The sequence below is a fragment of the Penicillium pulvis genome, assembly GCF_028828015.1.
Source record: "Penicillium pulvis strain IBT 33274 chromosome Unknown contig_5_segment0_segment0, whole genome shotgun sequence".
Lineage (NCBI taxonomy): Eukaryota > Fungi > Ascomycota > Eurotiomycetes > Eurotiales > Aspergillaceae > Penicillium > Penicillium pulvis.
In genome coordinates, this window is record NW_026643078.1 from 493,157 (window position 1) to 509,112 (window position 15,956).

Consider the following 15,956-nt stretch of genomic DNA (forward strand, 5'->3'; position numbering starts at 1 on the left):
ACAGGAAGTGTATGTAACCAACAAGGGTATGTCCCTTTAGAGACCAATACCGTCCACAGGTAAGGGTGCATCCATATATAGGGGAAAGAAGTAGGGTGGAGACTAGTCGCAAAGCCCCAGTTAGATAGGACCAATCCCCTCAACTCGATATTTCTGGTATGCACCTTCTCGCCATAGTTAATCTCCACAATCAGGGCATAGGGGGTGCCATCGGCCTTGGAATGATACATAGCTCCCCTAACAAAAGTCATAGATATGATAATAGAAACATTAAGAGTAGAAATTGACGCGAAAGAGCCGTTAGGAAGATATCGGCCTGAAAAAAAATTCTACCTTACCCCAGCCAACCGACAAGTCCCTTGAAACATCCTCTCCAACATCGACCTCATAATCTCGACATCCACAGACTCATGTTCCCAGAACCTCAAAATCCGAATACCAAGCCGCACAAGCGCACCCCAATTCCCAGGCGGTCTCAAAGCCCAGCCTCCAGGATTCGGGCTCCGCGAGATAGGCACGTTGCTTAGTACAGCACCAAGAATTTGGATACCGCAAGAGAACACAGCCCGCACGACATTATGGACCCATTCGTGGCGGAAATGGTACCAGCAATTTGGGAGGAGAATGACGCAGTTATCGATTGCTCTCTGGGCTTGGATGAACACTGCTTCGGAGATTTGGGGGTCCGCTTGCACCCAGCTTGGGAGGGATTGGAAGTGGATTGCAAGGTAGAGGACTGGGCGGTAGATCTTCTCGCATGCGACGTGGTAACGACCTAACAGGAAAAATTCAAGGTCTTGGTTAGCTGTGGATGGTGACGGGAGGCTGCTTTGGCACATTTGATGCCTTCATTTTGTTAGTAAGTAGAAATTATGGACGGAAAATTAGCAGGAAGGGATAGGTGTACCAGGTTGTGACTACTTTCACAGCCTCAGAGGTTCGTTCGACAACACCACTGACATTGTTTACCCATCCTTCCTCGCCATTCCGCCACATATCAACTAACATATCATTGACGGTGCGACGATTGCAAATAGTTCCAACGTAGAATTTCCAGCCCATTTCCTCGTCGGTGCCACTGTGATCACCCAATATACCCATATGGGCTTCATTCTCACCACCCATGTGCTCTGGGGAAGATGAAGATGTTGGGAAAGGGAAAGTTGGGAATGAGTCCGAAAATCCTAATCTTTCAAGGCGACTACTCCACAGAGGCAATTCACCTTGCATTTCGCTATTGAATGCGATTAGTATTTAGAAACAAGTACCCCTCTCAAAGTACATACTATTCAGCTTGGATACAAGACCAGTATAGCCTAGACTCCAAGTTATGGTAGTTGGAATCTGCCCTCCACTGCTCTCTGCATAATGACCGCAGTCGAACTTCTAGTCTGCATGATGCTTGCTGAAAGCAGAACCACGCTTCCAACGGACGCATAACATGCCTGTGGTAAAATCCAGCTAAGAGAAAGCACTGGATATCCGTCGTAGATGCATGTAGTGACCCAAACCGCTGCTTTGCAGCGTGGAAGTAGGCCTCTGCCCGGCCAATATCAGCGTCAGATGGAGGTGGTCCAGGAATGAGATCTAGATCTTCGGGAATCTCCCCCAGCGGTATAAATGTAGATGTGGAATAGGCTAGAGCACACGCAAGAAGCTACCAAAGAGATTAGTCCCCAATGAAGGGCAAAGAACCCAGCCTTTGAATATAAAGCGTACCACCAGACAAGCCGGACCGTCCCACCCTAATCCCTGGATGGTCACCTCACGGGCATAGCGCTCGAGGTTTTCTATATCCACTACGGGATTCCGCCGATGTACTAACCGGAGATATTTCCGACATAGACGTTGAATATCGTCCACAAGTGGGCCAACCCCCAACATCTGGGGAGGTGAAGTTCCCGATTTGGAATGAGAATTCAGAGAATCGAGCAGAAAGGATCGAATGTGTTTCTCAGCATCTGTGACGACCTTATCATAGATCGGCCAACGGAGCATAAGCTCTGCGGAACTAGCCGCATATAGTAAGTCGGGATCGTGCTCACAAGCACGATAGTCACCATTGGAGCTACTGCCGCGTGAACTATGTATTCCTGCAAGCCCCATATCAGCCAGTGGACTGGGGTTCTGGGCAGTCAATCCGAGCAAGGAGCTCCGGAGCGAACGAGCCGAGGAACCGCCCGGAGAACTGTCATTTTTGATATCTTCCAGCAGCGAGGAAATATGATTAAGCTGTTGCAGGATCTCCTGATTGGACGAATCGTACCCAGATCTACGGGACAGGAGAAAATGTTTCAGTCTCGGACTCGCTTCACAAGGCCATTTTGCAAGGCCCGTAAGAAAGGTAACCAAGCCACTTGACTTACTGGCTAGGGCGTGGGGACGTCTCAGGATAGATGCAATCTACCCCTTGCAGAGCACAATAGCTACATGTGGGCCTGTTATTGTCGCACCGGGTCTTGCGTAGACGACATGTCTGACAGGCCGTCGGAGCGCGTGTCCGACTCTCGCGCTTCTTTGCCAACCTCAAATCGACAGGTTCCATGACACTCACTGTAAAGTAGCCTTGCTTTCGGTATAGGCAATATTTGGCCCGAGAGCTTCGGGGAGCCTCGGGGAGTTAGTCGAGAAAAGGAATATAAAAGTGCAACCCGTGGGACGGGGAAGCCGTAATTAGAGGAGATTAGAAGAGTGTCAAAGACCTATGCAGCAGCCCCAACAGACTAGTAGGGAAACAAAGAAACGGCGATGTCGAGGGCGGTCCGGCAAATCTTCACCGATGAGGGTTAGGGTGTTCGTCCCGAACAAAGAACTCGAGGGTGGATGCCTGCAACCCTCCCATGTCCTGACCAGGATTGCTGTAGTACCTGATTGGCTTGCGAGTATGACTTGATCGCCCCTCGACAAGCCCCAAAGATGGTGAAAGCCATGGAACTAGGGAACTGCTGCCGGTTTGATGCAGGCGAAACGTGGCCAATCGACAGACCTCCACCATTGATGCAGTGCCTCACTGGAGTTTTGCTGGAGTTTTGCGGATAAGGAAAGTGCATGTCATGTACGTGCAGGGATGTGCTGTTGGAAAGCTGCAATTGCTCATCATGCGGCGTCGAGCTCCGGTTACCCCGGGATGACAGGTCCAATTATGTGCATGAGCTGGACAGGAAATAGGAAAAAATACATCATAATGGTAATAGCGAGGCGCCCTGCTTCTGTGTCAGTTAGGTATCCTCTCGGAGGAGTGGCTGATACTCTCCAAGGTGGAGCCGCTACAAGGAAAGCAAAAAAAAAGCTAATGATGCTTGGCTAAAGTCGTCGTCGATTGCAGATCGTCACTATTCGCTAACGTGCATAAAACAGGCGCCAATTGGCCGCACTGGGAGTACATGTACAGAGTCGTGCCCAAAGGCTGCAACTGGGCAGAAAAGCAAACATTCCAACGCCGAGGAAAATGCGGATGAAAGCGGCCACCGAAATGAAAAAGGAGAGAAATAAAGATGATGGCAAGATCTCGCCACTACCTAACCCGTTTCTTGCCCTTCCTTGCCTGAGGTACTTCACACAGTTCGGTCCAGGCATCTTCGAACACAGTCTTCCGTGGACCAATCTGGCCTTCGTAAAAGTTCAGCTTGCGGACGACTTCCATGGCACCGGTTCCTAGTCCGATAGTCTTGCCCATAATAATACATTCAGAGACGCCCTCGATCAGATCGGTACGGCCAGCACCACCAGCATCAAAGAGGTGGTCTGCAGTCTTCTCGAAAGAGGCGAGCTGAAGGACCGAGTCACGCATCTTGGCCAGACCGAACCGAGTGATACCAAGCACCTCGCCCTTGTACGTCATGACGTCGGCCAGAAGTTGCATATGGCGAGGATCGATGTTCATGTCCTTCATGACTTCACTAATTTCGACAACAATTGTAGTTCTTGCCGCCTCAATACCGAGAACCTCGCGCGCTTCCATGACGTTGTTTGTCCTTGTGCGGAGGCCATCCACACCGACGGTCGTCATACATTCTTTCAAGCCGTAGCCTTCCACCAATAGAGTGTTGGAGGTGGAAGTCTCATCCGTTCGAATAATGGCGCGCTGAGCACGAGCGTGTCCAAGAATCTGGATATCGGGCAACAGTCGCTTAAGATGCTTGAGACGCAGGAAGGGGTCCATACTCGTGGCAGCGACCTCAGTCTTCGACAGACCTGTCTTACTGGCCGGGTCCATGTCCATGAAGATCCTGATGCTAGACGTGCCAACGCGGAATGTGAGATCTGCACCCTTGAAGCGTTTGTGGGTTTTAATCGCCTGAGCAATTTTTCTCACATCTAGCTCGAGCTTCAGATCAGAGATGGTCTGGAGGTTGATCTTGATGGTCACATAAGCATAGCTGCCGGTCCAGTTTTCGGTGATAGAGCGCATGATGTCACGCAGGTAGGTCTTTTCAATACGACCCTTGACAATACGTGCTGCAGCCATATGTTCCTTGTTGACCAGTTCACAGGCGATGACAGGCGTACTGATTTCTTTGGAGGCGTTGATGATTTCCTTAATACGAGGCACACCCTGTGTGATACTCATACCAGCGACACCAGCGAAATGGAAAGTCTTAAGAGTCATCTGAGTACCCGGCTCACCAATGGACTGGGCTCCAACAGCACCCACAGCATGACCAGGCTCAACTTGAGCTCTCCTATATTTCGTGAGGCAAGAAGTGATGAATGCGCGTAGAGTGGTCTCGGTCAGCTTTCCGGTATGGTCTAATCCTTGTCGGCTACCTTCCTCGATCGAACCGACGTCACCACCAAGGTTAATCAGCTTTTCGGCCTTGCCTTCCACATACTCCTGAATGGAGTCGAGGAAATCACGCGCACTCTCAAGCTGATCGATTCCGTGATCACTGCGATCCATATAGCCCAGCTCATTGCCCATAAGGTCCCTGCGGACCAGCTTGGCGCGCTCTGCGCCAAGCATCTCTTCGCAGACTTCCAAGATCTCCGCTGGCAGCAAACTCCGTTCATTATTTTTGTATGTGGTTGATTCAGAGTGGATGAAGGTTCGCTCGAAGTGGACAGGTCTGGCTTTGCCTTCCATATCCAAAGGATCCAACTTGTCGTCACCATATTGGAATTGCACAATAGCCGCAGATGAGTTCCGTACAGTATCATCGTACATAGTCGAAAGATCTTCAAGAGACTTCATCAACCGACGAGACATGTAACCGGTTTCGGCCGTTTTAACGGCAGTATCGACCAGACCTTCACGACCAGACATGGCGTGGAAAATGAACTCGGTAGGCAGAAGACCCGAGAAGAAACTGTTGCGGACGAAACCCTTGGAAGGAGGCTGGCGTGCGTTCTTCGGGAAATGAGGTAGAGTACGGTCCTGGAAACCATCCAGAACACGTGAACCGCCGATAATTTGTTGACCCACAAGCGCGACCATTTGGGAAACGTTAATACTAGAACCCTTAGATCCGGACGTGGCCATGATCAGGGGTGAATTGTATTTGCTGAGTTGTGCAATACACTCATCACCAGCTTGCTGACGAACTTTACTGAGAATACCAGAGAGCTGGTTTTCCATAGTTTGCAACTCGTCACAACCAGGATACTTCTCCAAAGTGCCAGCTTTGAACTTAGCAATAACTTCGTCACAAGCGGCGTAGGCTGCTTCGACTAGGTCGTTCTTGGATTGGACTAGCCTCTCGCTGGGCCACACATCCGTGATACCAATAGAGAATCCAAGATTGGTGAGCCAGCGGGCTGACAACTTAGACAGGCGGTTCATGCCCTGGGCGGCCGCAGCAGGTCCATAATCTCGAAGCATGATGTAGAACACATTGTCCTTTTTACCGTCACCGACTGTAGACTTGTCCATGACACCACACATGACTTCGGAGTTGCGGATCACCAGCCAAGCATCGTTCGGATCCAAGTCCTTGGGTCTTCCATCCTTTGGCTGCTTGAACTGTCGGCATGCCGCATCAAGGTTGACTAAGACAGGGTCATCTTTGTTAGGATGCATCAAGATGTTGAAAACTTGCTTGCCAGTCCAGAGCATTTGTGGTTTCATGACGGATGGCGGTGGCAAGTCAAATCGCGTCTCGGGGCCCAACATATAGAGACAAATTTGAGTGAAAGAGCGACGATCGTAGAAGTTATCTTTGCTGCTTAGCAAGAAAGCAGCACTGATGAAATCCTGAATGGCACCAATAATGGGTTCACCGTTCTTGGGCGTGGCCAAGTTATTCTTGACACCCATCAACTCCATTGCTTCTGCTCTCGCCTCTTCGGTTTGTGGAACGTGTAGATTCATCTCATCTCCGTCAAAATCGGCATTGTAAGGATTGCAAACACACTCATTCAGACGGAATGTCCGATGCGGTCGAACTTTGGCAAAGTGAGAGAGAATACTGAGTTTGTGGAGGGACGGCTGCCGGTTGAACAGTACAATATCACCGTCTTCAAGGTGACGCTCGACCACATCACCCTCTTGGAGTTGATTGGCCATATGATTCAAATTACCGTACTTCAAGTTTGTTTGCCAGATAGAGCCCTTCTTGATCAAGTATCTCGCTCCGGGGTATTTGTTCGTTCCATTACGCACAACGGCTTGCAACTTTTCCTTGTTGTATCGGGTGACCACCTCAGGATAGGTCAGGTTCCTGGCAACAAGCTCCGGAATGGCAACCTCATCTACTCGTAAATTGGGATCGGGCGAAATGACCGTTCGACCAGTGTACTCAACACGCTTTCCGGACAAGTTACCACGGAAGCGACCCTGTTTTCCTTTCAATCGTTGGACAAATCCACGTATGGGCTTTCCAAGATCCGCTTTGTTGAGACCAGGCACATCGCTGTTAATGTAGACTGCGATCTGGAGCTGCATGTAATCCCAGCATTCCATGATGGTTTGCACAGGCGCTCCTTTAAGCAGGGAGTTCTTGAGATTGATGTTACTTTGCACGATATCACCCAACTTGGCGGTCAAGTCGTCTTCGGTAGATGCTGCCTCTTGAATAACGGACGGTCTGATACAAACGGGCGGGGCCGGAATGAACTGCCACAAAAACATCTCCGGTCGGGCTTCCTTGGGATCTAATCCCAGAAGCTCGCAATCGCTGTCCGAGATCTTCTTGAACAACTTGAGCACGCGCAAGGCATTCAAGTCATCCTGTGCCTTCTTGAAGTGTTTCTCAACCTCGGTATTTGAATTTCGCACCTCAGAAAAAGAATCATCGAAGACGGTCTTGCTGAGTGGTGGCTGCTTCTTGACAGAAGTTGAGGCATTGAACGCACGGAACTTATCATGGGTGATCTTCAGCGCACTTGTGCCAATCTTCTTTACCACACCATTTATCGCGTTGCAGTGCTCGCACTGCCGAGTCTTCCGGCATCGTTCATTGATTCGCTTCGCAATCTGCATTCGTCGCAAATTATCCAGACCAGGACGTCTCATTTCTCGTAGGAAAGATCGGCGCTCGGTCTCCGGGAGGAGGATGCGTGAACATTCTTTGCAAATTTCCTGCAGGATGCCGATAACCCTTTTGAAGTACCCAACATGGAAAGCCGGGAGAACCAGTCGTACATGGCCGAAGTGACCATTACAATCCTTTGAGTTCAGTCCGCAAGTCGCACAGGTTGCAACTTTGCCTGAAATACCCATGCGTGTGTCGAGAGGACCATTGGAAACCACCTTTCTGCCATTCTCGAGGTCGAAAAACTTTCTGTCCGAGACTTCCACCGCAGCTTGCTCAACAATATCATTTTTTGTCCTGGAAGAGGAGAACATGTTTGTTAGTTATCGCATTCCGCGCAAAGAGTACTGTAGCTCAGTCTTGAAGCAAATCGGGATCCCATACAATACACCGAACTTCAGTTCTTTGATAATTTTAGGGGTGCGGTCAATGACCTGGGCCTTGCCCAGATCGATCTGCGCATCCTCCGAGGGCTGCATCGCGCCGTGGTCAAAGTTGGAGCATGGCAGGGTGACTCAAGGATGATTTGATCGGCGCGTGCGGGTGTCAGCCGCAGTCCACGGTGTAGAAGACTCGCGGGACAAAATGAACGTGTGATGCTGCTCAATAAATCAGCGCAGTAATATTCCGAGGTTTGAATCCCCGAAGAGTCGTTCTGGGAGAGGAATGGCGATGAAGAGAGGAAGAGGAATCAGAATGGACCGCGGGGTCGGCGACGAACACTTTTTTTCTGCCGCAAAGCTCTCACCGCTGGACCAATAGCACAACTTCAAGTGGGACCCTAGAAGTATAAAGATATCAAACAATAAGACTTCGCTTGTTTGTGGATATTCTATTCATGCTTCGTCTCCGAGTAGTGTTCGCTTAGCTTTACCAAGCTCAGTATGCATGGGTGCTGGGTGCATGCTGTCTTTTTATACGCAAAGAGTGGAACTCTGGAATGTATGGCCAAAAACGATAGATTTTGGTATCTTGTGTACAGGTTTAAGTGTTTCTAATATACAGGTGATTATTTAGACAGGAATGCCTGGAATGCCTTGTGATCGATCACCACATTTCCAACTGCGCGGAGCCTCTTACGACCCTCCTTCTGCTTCTCTAGCAGTTTTCGCCGCCGACTAACATCACTGGCATGCAATTTGGCCAAGACATCCTTGCGGTAGGGCTTGATGGTCTCACGAGCAATGATTTTCTTTCCAACAGCAGCTTGGATCACAATCTCGAACAGTTGCCGATCAACGTGCTCTTTAAACTTGGTCACCCATTGCCTTCCTTGGCGGCTGACCTGGCTCATATGCATGAGCCGTGACACAGCATCCACAGGCTCTTTGTTCACCAGAAGTTGGAGCTTGACAATATTTCCTGCTCGCCAAGCAGATTCCTCATAATCCAGACTAGCATAACCTTTGGTGCCTCCCTTCAACTTGCCAAAGAAGTCGTCCACAAGATGTGCCATGGGAAGTTCATATTTCATGATGACCTGGCTTGCGGTGAAGTATTCAATGCTTTGCTGCTCACCTCGGTTGGCTTCACAAAGCTCGATAACCTTCCCTAAGTATTCATCGGGGAAGGTCAATGTTGCCAAGACATAAGGCTCCTGGACCTCGGCGACCTTAAGCCGCAGGCTATCATCATCGGGGAATTTTGCCGGATTAGTAATGATTTCCTCGGTGCCGTCCTTCCACACGACCTTGACGGGGACGGAAGGAGGTGTGATGATGATACTGGCACCGTGCTCCTGACGCAGACGGTCTTCAAAAACGGAGCAGTGAAGAGTGCCCAAGAAACCCATACGGAAACCAGCTCCCAAAGCCTCGGAGGACTCTTTTTGGGCCGTCACACTTCGGTCATTCAAGACGAGCTGGTTAATGCTGTCATCCAGATGCTCGAAAAGATCAGCATTGATAGGATACACAGCCACGAAAACCATTGACTTTGGCTCTTCAAAACCGGGCAGAGCTTCGACTTGCTTCTCCTGGCCCACTCGAGCCAATGTGTCACCGATCTTGGCTTCTTTGCTGATTTTCATTCCGGGATTGAAATAAATGTATCCGACTTGACCTGCACGGAGGACTGTTTGGGGTGTCTCCGTCGGATACATGATTCCGACTTCACCGACATAGTATTTCAGACCCGTAGCAAATGATACCAGCTGCATGCCGGCACGCACCTCGCCGTCGAAAACGCGCACCAAAAGAATCACGCCTTTATAAGAATCGTACCAAGAGTCGACCAGCAACATACGAAGAGGTTTCTGGGTGTCGCCAATGGGCCTATTGAATCACGTTAGTATTCAATGATCTGACCGGAAACGTGGGACTTTCGTACGCAGGGATTTTTTCAACGACCGTCGGAAGGATAGCCTCGATATTGAGTCCAGTCTTGGCAGAGACCAGGACGGTGTTCTCAGTATCGAGCTCAAATGAGTTTCTCAACTGTTCCAGAGCCCGCTCTGGATCTGCCGACGGCAGGTCAACTTTGTTAATGACAGGGATCAACTCAAGGCCCTGTGCGAAAGCCAAATAGAAATTGGCCACTGTCTGTGCCTGAATACCCTGGCTAGCATCCACCAGAAGTAAAGCACCACCGCAACTGGCATAACTACGCGAAACCTCCGCACGGAAATCCACATGCCCTGGTGTATCCACCAGGTGCAGCAAGTAGTCCTCGCCATTGTGGTTGTAAATCATTGTGCACGTTTGCGCTTTGACTGTGATTCCCCGTTCCCGCTCAACGTCAAGTTTGTCTAGCACCTGCTTGTTTTGGCCCGGCTTAATGGTGCCGGTAAGCTCGAGTAATCGGTCGGAAAGGGTACTCTTTCCATGATCGACGTGCGCGACAATGCAAAAGTTGCGATATCGATCGAGGGGGATGGCTGCGATTCGTCGCTCGAGATCGGTATCCGGTGTATATGACTTTGATCGAGCGCTCCAGGCCGCGGAGGTTGTGAAGGATCGTAGGGAGTTATAGCAGGATGAAAGTCCAGCCAGCGACTTGAGGCTCGCAGCCGGAGGTTTCCGCGCTGCGCTCAGCCATCGGGCTACCTGCAGACATCCTCGCATCGGGATTCGTGCAGTGGCATGGAACGAGGACAATCGCCTAGGTAAATTGTCACAGTCCAATGGGTGCGACTCGGTAGATTGTCTCGGAATTTGCGGCGAGATCAATTGACTTGCGGAGCGTAATAAAAACCGAGTGCGGGCGGTGACGGCGATCGCTGCGGTGACTATCGTCTATCGGCATAAACAAACCCTCCCTCCAGCTTTGTCTCCCATTCTGTTACCCTTTCTCACGTTCAACAGACTCTGCTCATTATGCCTGAAGCTAAAGATAAGTCGAAGGTGCACAAGCTGGTTATCAGAGGTAGGTGATTGGGGGGTTACCGTCTTTTGCTGGTATCAACAAGCTCACAAAGCCTATGCGCAGGTTCGGCGAAGCTCGTGGCGGAATTCGTGAGTGCCATGCCTTCATCACAAACAATCTTTCAGTACTGATGATTGAATAGTTTGAGTACTCGATTAACTCGATACTGTGAGCTATGGATGAATCTCAACAGAACTATGGTGCCAGAGGCTCATTGAAACCATCATTGCAGATTCCAACGCGCTGTTTACCCTCCCGATGATTTTATAACGTAAGTGTTTACCCAATGCTTTCCAAATGTATTCAGAAGCCTGACCAAAAACAGTGTCAAGAAATATGGCCTCAACATGCTCGGTTCGTCCTTTCTGCCTGAGACCCTTCGAGCCCCGCTTCATTCTAACCCACCCAAGTTTCCGCCGACGATCAAGTGAAGGCATATATCAAGAAGATCATGTCACAGCTGAACAGGTGGATGGCCGGTGGAAAAATATCGAAGCTTGTGGTGGTCATCACTGATCGGGACACTGGAGAGCACGTGGAGCGATGGCAATTTGACGTACGTGCTGGAGTCTACAATTCCTACCCACGAGTTTTTCTGACATGTCGGCCACAGGTTGAGGTCTTTGGCAAATCCTCCAAGAGCAAGAGTGCTGGAAAATCAGGTGACAAGGAGAATGCGGCTCCTGGGTAAGCCTTCCAAGCCGAGTCTGGTCCATCCGATATGTCATTGCTAACCCGGATAATCTGTATTTTATAGCGAAGCCCAGCCCGCCGAGCCTGTTGAAAAGACCGAAAAGGAGATCCAAGACGAGATTCAGGCTATTTTCCGCCAGATTACCGCTTCGGTGACTTTCCTGCCCGTCCTTGACGGAGACTGCACATTCAACGTCCTGGTGTATGCCGATGCTGATTCCGATGTCCCTGTGGAGTGGGGTGACAGCGACGCCAAGGAAATCAAGAACGCGGAGAAGGTTCAACTGCGCAGTTTCAGTACCAATAACCACCGGGTGGGGACTATGGTCAGCTACCGGATGGCAGATTAAGCATTTGAAGCCTTTTTATGAATATCCACGAGGGATGCTCTATGCATTGGCGTTTGGAGGGGACAAGTTGAATTTCACGTATCGAATCAGAAGATAGTATGCCTTAATGAATACTGCATTATGTCCATAACTCTTACCTATGTTGCTAGATTGCCGTAGAACCAGGGCAGCTCTTTCATCCTTGGGAACAATTCATTACCGGTCCCGCCCTGCCAGCATACCAATTGTTCAACGACTTCTTGGAGTCCGACATTCACAAAGGCTCCTGTTTCCATACCCGAGGTCCAGCCTCTTTGACGTCGCTTGCCGGCCAAATCCTCGCCAACTCCATATAGATCTTGTTTCCAGAGCCCAATCCCTTTGCCCGCTTCGCCACGGACCAATGATTCTAAGGGAGTGACATCCTCTGGCGGGTTTATACCAATTACAGAAACCGCACTAGCTTCTGCATGTCTACCATCAATCCTCGGAGATAACCCCAAGGAGGGGAAATGGCACTCCATGAACCGAGCTCTTTTAAATTCATGGGTCACGACGGTAACGCGTTGCGGGTAAATCCCTGTGTGCAATCGAAAACGTAGAAGTGAAAAGAGTACATTTTGATATGAATCTGTCGCGAGATCCTCTGTTGTGATCCTCGATGTGTAAGATACTGTGACTTGTTTCGGGTCTTGAAAGTAGTTGTTCTCCTCTGCGAGTTTCTGTGTTGAAGTTACCAATCAGCCAGCCCTTGTTCAAAGAGCAAGACGACTTACAAGATATGATTGTCCCTCGCTCAAGTATGTTCTCGATTTCTTTGTTGCGCCCCTGCAAAAATAGTCATAAGCTGTGCATGCATAAGACATGCGCATGCGTGATTTGCAAACGCAATTCACATTGCAGTAAGCGATGTGCAATAGTATGCACTTACCCCGAGAAAATAAGCAGCGCACGAGGGTCGTCAGACAAAGCCTTTAGTCCAGCTATCGCATGATTGATAAAAGTGGGTGTCTCCCCCTTCTGGAAAGACTCAATAAACCTAGATTACTTGGGATCAGCGGACAGCCTGAACAGTATGTTGATACATAACCTTCAGCGGCGACTGACCATTCGTCTTCAGACAATCCATGTTTTGGGCCAACAGCACAAATGGCATGACAGCAGACAATGATGAGGTGGTTCAATTGATGCATGATCAATTCTGTGCCAAGATGTCGTATGGGTCTGAGACTTAGAGCATCGGCCCTTGATGTATCCGTAAGCCACGCGTTTACACCGCGTGGCGGGTGATGCCGCGCCTGTGAGGTGACAGTAAGAAACGGCCCGTGCGTTTTTCCGAAGTATAGAAACGCTAGCGCCCTTCCTAAAACGTTAATCTCCACGACCATGGTCCATCCCCACGCAACTTCCTTGAATAGTCGCAGCTTGCACCTAGAATGCCTATTTCCCTGGCTCTCATGTTCAAGTAGCACCGCTGGGAACAACTTCACATGCCGATAACTAGAGCAGAGGGCCAAGTGCAACATTCGAACGTTCTACCTGCACTGAAAGGCTGGATTGAACGAGAAGCCTTTGATACCTAGATTTCTATCTAAATAATCAATGTCTATCTGTAATAATGGGGTTTGAACCCTTTGAATACGCACAAAGAAGAAAGTAAATACCTAAATATATGCAATCATCATACTCCTTCCATGTATCGTCATCTTGTAGGAGCACCCACCCACACTCACCATTATCATTGTCGGTGGCCTGGAAACAAAAGGAGAAAACAATCCCGAGCTGCTGAATGTAGATGGGGAAGCTTGTGAAGCTGAAGCTATAGGCGAGCCAGGCAGATAGTTGGATGGACGAATTGGCGAGAGAGAACATGAAGAAATCAAAGTCGAAGATGGAGGGTAGGCGAGGGGTAAAAGAGGGTTCATCACGTAGCCCACATCAAGTAGGCACGCAAACAATGCCTGCCTGTGAGTGGGAGATTGCCGGTAAGCGAATATAAGATTTCCTCGGTTGAGACTTTGACGTGATCCCATACAACTCACCTGATTACTTTATCCGAACTCTTTCCCCAATCCATCGACAATCATCATCGCAATAATTTGCCATCTCATTCATCCTCATCTGAAAGATTCTCTTTGCCTTTTTTTCTTTTCTCGGAGATCTCCAAAATGCCTCCAAAGTTCCCTCCGGTACCTGGTGAACAATATGGCTGGCCACCTCCATTTGATTATCCCCCCTCCGTCGTCCAAGTCCCCCACAGGGCGAAATCCGTCTGTCACCTGGAGATAGTTTGAAAGTCAATATGGGTCTACAATCTGAATGGACCGATTTTGACCGTGTTGACTGGGTAGGTATTGATAAGGCCGTCGAAGAGGGTCAAAGGAAGAGACAGCTCGCACATGATGGTCCTTCTCGACACGTCTCGGATCAAGCAAGCAAAAGACAGAGAACCATGCCAGGCAATGCTGGTAGTGATCCCTTTTCATTTTCCCCTTTTCTGAAGGCTGCTCAGCCACCTGTTCAATTTCCTGCTGCATGGCCAGATGAGCTTCATCACGTCCAGCCTGTGCCATACATGATCACACGATTTCTTAATGATGCGTTAGAGCTGCCAGATGGATATGAGATAGATCCGCTCAAGTTCATCTGTTCTGAAGTCGCAGATTCAGAAATAAAGGATGAGATTTCTGACAGCACTTCATCTCAAGGCACAGAATCGGACCCTAATTTCCGTCCACCCGCTTCAGTATGTCACCGAAACGAAGATGACGACGATAGAACCCAGACCGATGTCGGTAATGACGACGGTGAGAACGACGATGACGACAACGGCCTTGAAGAACACGACGCCGACGAAGATGCCGATCAAACCGACGCCGACGAAGAGAGCAGCGCACTCTGCGAATTCTCCCACCCATGCCACATGGGCCCCTCCCCAGACGGGATGCACTTCCGCAAGGTCGTCTCCCACTTCTTCGGACGGAACAAGGCTTCGACGAAGCTCTTCCCCGATGCTGTCTGGGTCCACTATTGTCGGAAGCACTACCAGCGAGCCCGCTACCGCGCCGACCAATGGCCTTTCACGCAATGCGAGTTGCTTCTTGAATCCCTCTCCCGCATGGAGCAGTGGAATGGAGTTGAAAGCTTCGAAATTACACTCCGCCGCCGCGAGGTACTGCGAGTCTCAGAGAAGGAACACCAGAGTGATATCAGTCACGCTGGCCCAAGTCGTGCGGGTTCAAGTCGGTCTGGTCCCAGCAATGCTGGCCGCAGCAAACAGAAAAAGACCTCTGCTCGTACTAAGACGAAGAAACCCTCGACTACTCGAGGTCTGACCATGCGTGGGCGAAGACTTCCAAGAGCTGTTACTGCTCCCGTGCCAGAGTGGCTCCGTGAATGTGTGGGATGCGGAAAGTCTTTCCAAGAGATCCGTGACATTGTCAACCAGACTCATCAATACATGATAGATATGCGAGAGGAGGAAAAAGCCCATGAAGAATCTCTCGGTATCAGTGCCGGTGAAAGCAGTGCCTCGGCCGGGAAAAAAGTCAATGGCTTCCAGCGAGAAGCAGTTCCAAGGACCTTGAGCGTCAGCAAGGCAGCCGGGCGAGATTTCCGGACATCGAGATACTTCCTACGTTCAAGCCATGGGTCCTTGATGCTGCGCTTCGGCAGCGTGAGCAGGCAGGTATTGAGGCTGCTGCGGCGCACGGGGAGTCTAGCAAGAGAGAGGATAGCGACGTGGAGGAGAAGGCTGCCTCTCTGGACGGAACTGAGAGTGCCAGTTCCATGGAGGATGGGCGTGGTCGAGAGGATGCGGAGATCGGCCGGACTGGATTGAACCGAGGAAATTCGGCGAGCCAACGTCGACGCAACGACAAGAGCTACGTGGCCATGGTCACCAGAGTCACCCCGCGCGGCTCAGTCAAGAAGCCCCGTGACTTGAAAGGGAAAAGCCGTCAACTCTAATACAATGCGTTGACTTGAGTTGATCTATCATTAACCTGGTTGGAAAGTGAGAGAGATCTGACGTTAATTTGAGCCGAGCGAACCCCCATTATGTTATTATGTTGTCTTTGCATTTGACTATCCTCCAAAGAAA

General features: G+C 50.0%; 6 protein-coding genes across 6 annotated transcripts; 2 read left to right on the forward strand and 4 right to left on the reverse strand.

Moving 5' to 3' along the window:
* Window positions 1–329: 329 nt before the first annotated feature.
* On the reverse strand, window positions 330–2,545 carry N7503_006745 (uncharacterized protein; the record flags this gene model as incomplete). The annotated part of the gene is made up of 5 exons (XM_057066292.1): window positions 330–846; window positions 908–1,234; window positions 1,287–1,657; window positions 1,720–2,272; window positions 2,367–2,545. 5 exons carry the CDS (start codon window positions 2,543–2,545, stop codon window positions 330–332), a joined length of 1,947 nt encoding a protein of 648 aa, XP_056919973.1.
* Window positions 2,546–3,514: 969 nt separating this feature from the next.
* Window positions 3,515–7,948, reverse strand: N7503_006746 (DNA-directed RNA polymerase III core subunit RPO31; the record flags this gene model as incomplete). The annotated part of the gene is made up of 2 exons (XM_057066293.1): window positions 3,515–7,766; window positions 7,854–7,948. The coding sequence occupies 2 exons, from the start codon at window positions 7,946–7,948 to the stop codon at window positions 3,515–3,517; spliced, it is 4,347 nt and encodes a 1,448-aa protein (XP_056919974.1).
* A 530-nt stretch (window positions 7,949–8,478) lies between these two features.
* On the reverse strand, window positions 8,479–10,531 carry N7503_006747 (GTPase GUF1; the record flags this gene model as incomplete). Its single annotated transcript, XM_057066294.1, has 2 exons — window positions 8,479–9,742; window positions 9,798–10,531. The coding sequence occupies 2 exons, from the start codon at window positions 10,529–10,531 to the stop codon at window positions 8,479–8,481; spliced, it is 1,998 nt and encodes a 665-aa protein (XP_056919975.1).
* A 252-nt stretch (window positions 10,532–10,783) lies between these two features.
* Window positions 10,784–11,875, forward strand: N7503_006748 (spindle checkpoint protein MAD2; the record flags this gene model as incomplete). Its single annotated transcript, XM_057066295.1, has 8 exons — window positions 10,784–10,832; window positions 10,896–10,921; window positions 10,975–11,000; window positions 11,065–11,103; window positions 11,158–11,186; window positions 11,243–11,388; window positions 11,446–11,519; window positions 11,590–11,875. 8 exons carry the CDS (start codon window positions 10,784–10,786, stop codon window positions 11,873–11,875), a joined length of 675 nt encoding a protein of 224 aa, XP_056919976.1.
* Window positions 11,876–12,012: 137 nt separating this feature from the next.
* N7503_006749 (DUF218 domain protein) lies at window positions 12,013–13,047 on the reverse strand (the record flags this gene model as incomplete). Its single annotated transcript, XM_057066296.1, has 4 exons — window positions 12,013–12,576; window positions 12,631–12,682; window positions 12,786–12,893; window positions 12,962–13,047. 4 exons carry the CDS (start codon window positions 13,045–13,047, stop codon window positions 12,013–12,015), a joined length of 810 nt encoding a protein of 269 aa, XP_056919977.1.
* A 1,109-nt stretch (window positions 13,048–14,156) lies between these two features.
* On the forward strand, window positions 14,157–15,823 carry N7503_006750 (putative pathogenicity factor; the record flags this gene model as incomplete). The annotated part of the gene is made up of 2 exons (XM_057066297.1): window positions 14,157–15,360; window positions 15,417–15,823. 2 exons carry the CDS (start codon window positions 14,157–14,159, stop codon window positions 15,821–15,823), a joined length of 1,611 nt encoding a protein of 536 aa, XP_056919978.1.
* Between the last annotated feature and the right edge of the window lie 133 nt (window positions 15,824–15,956).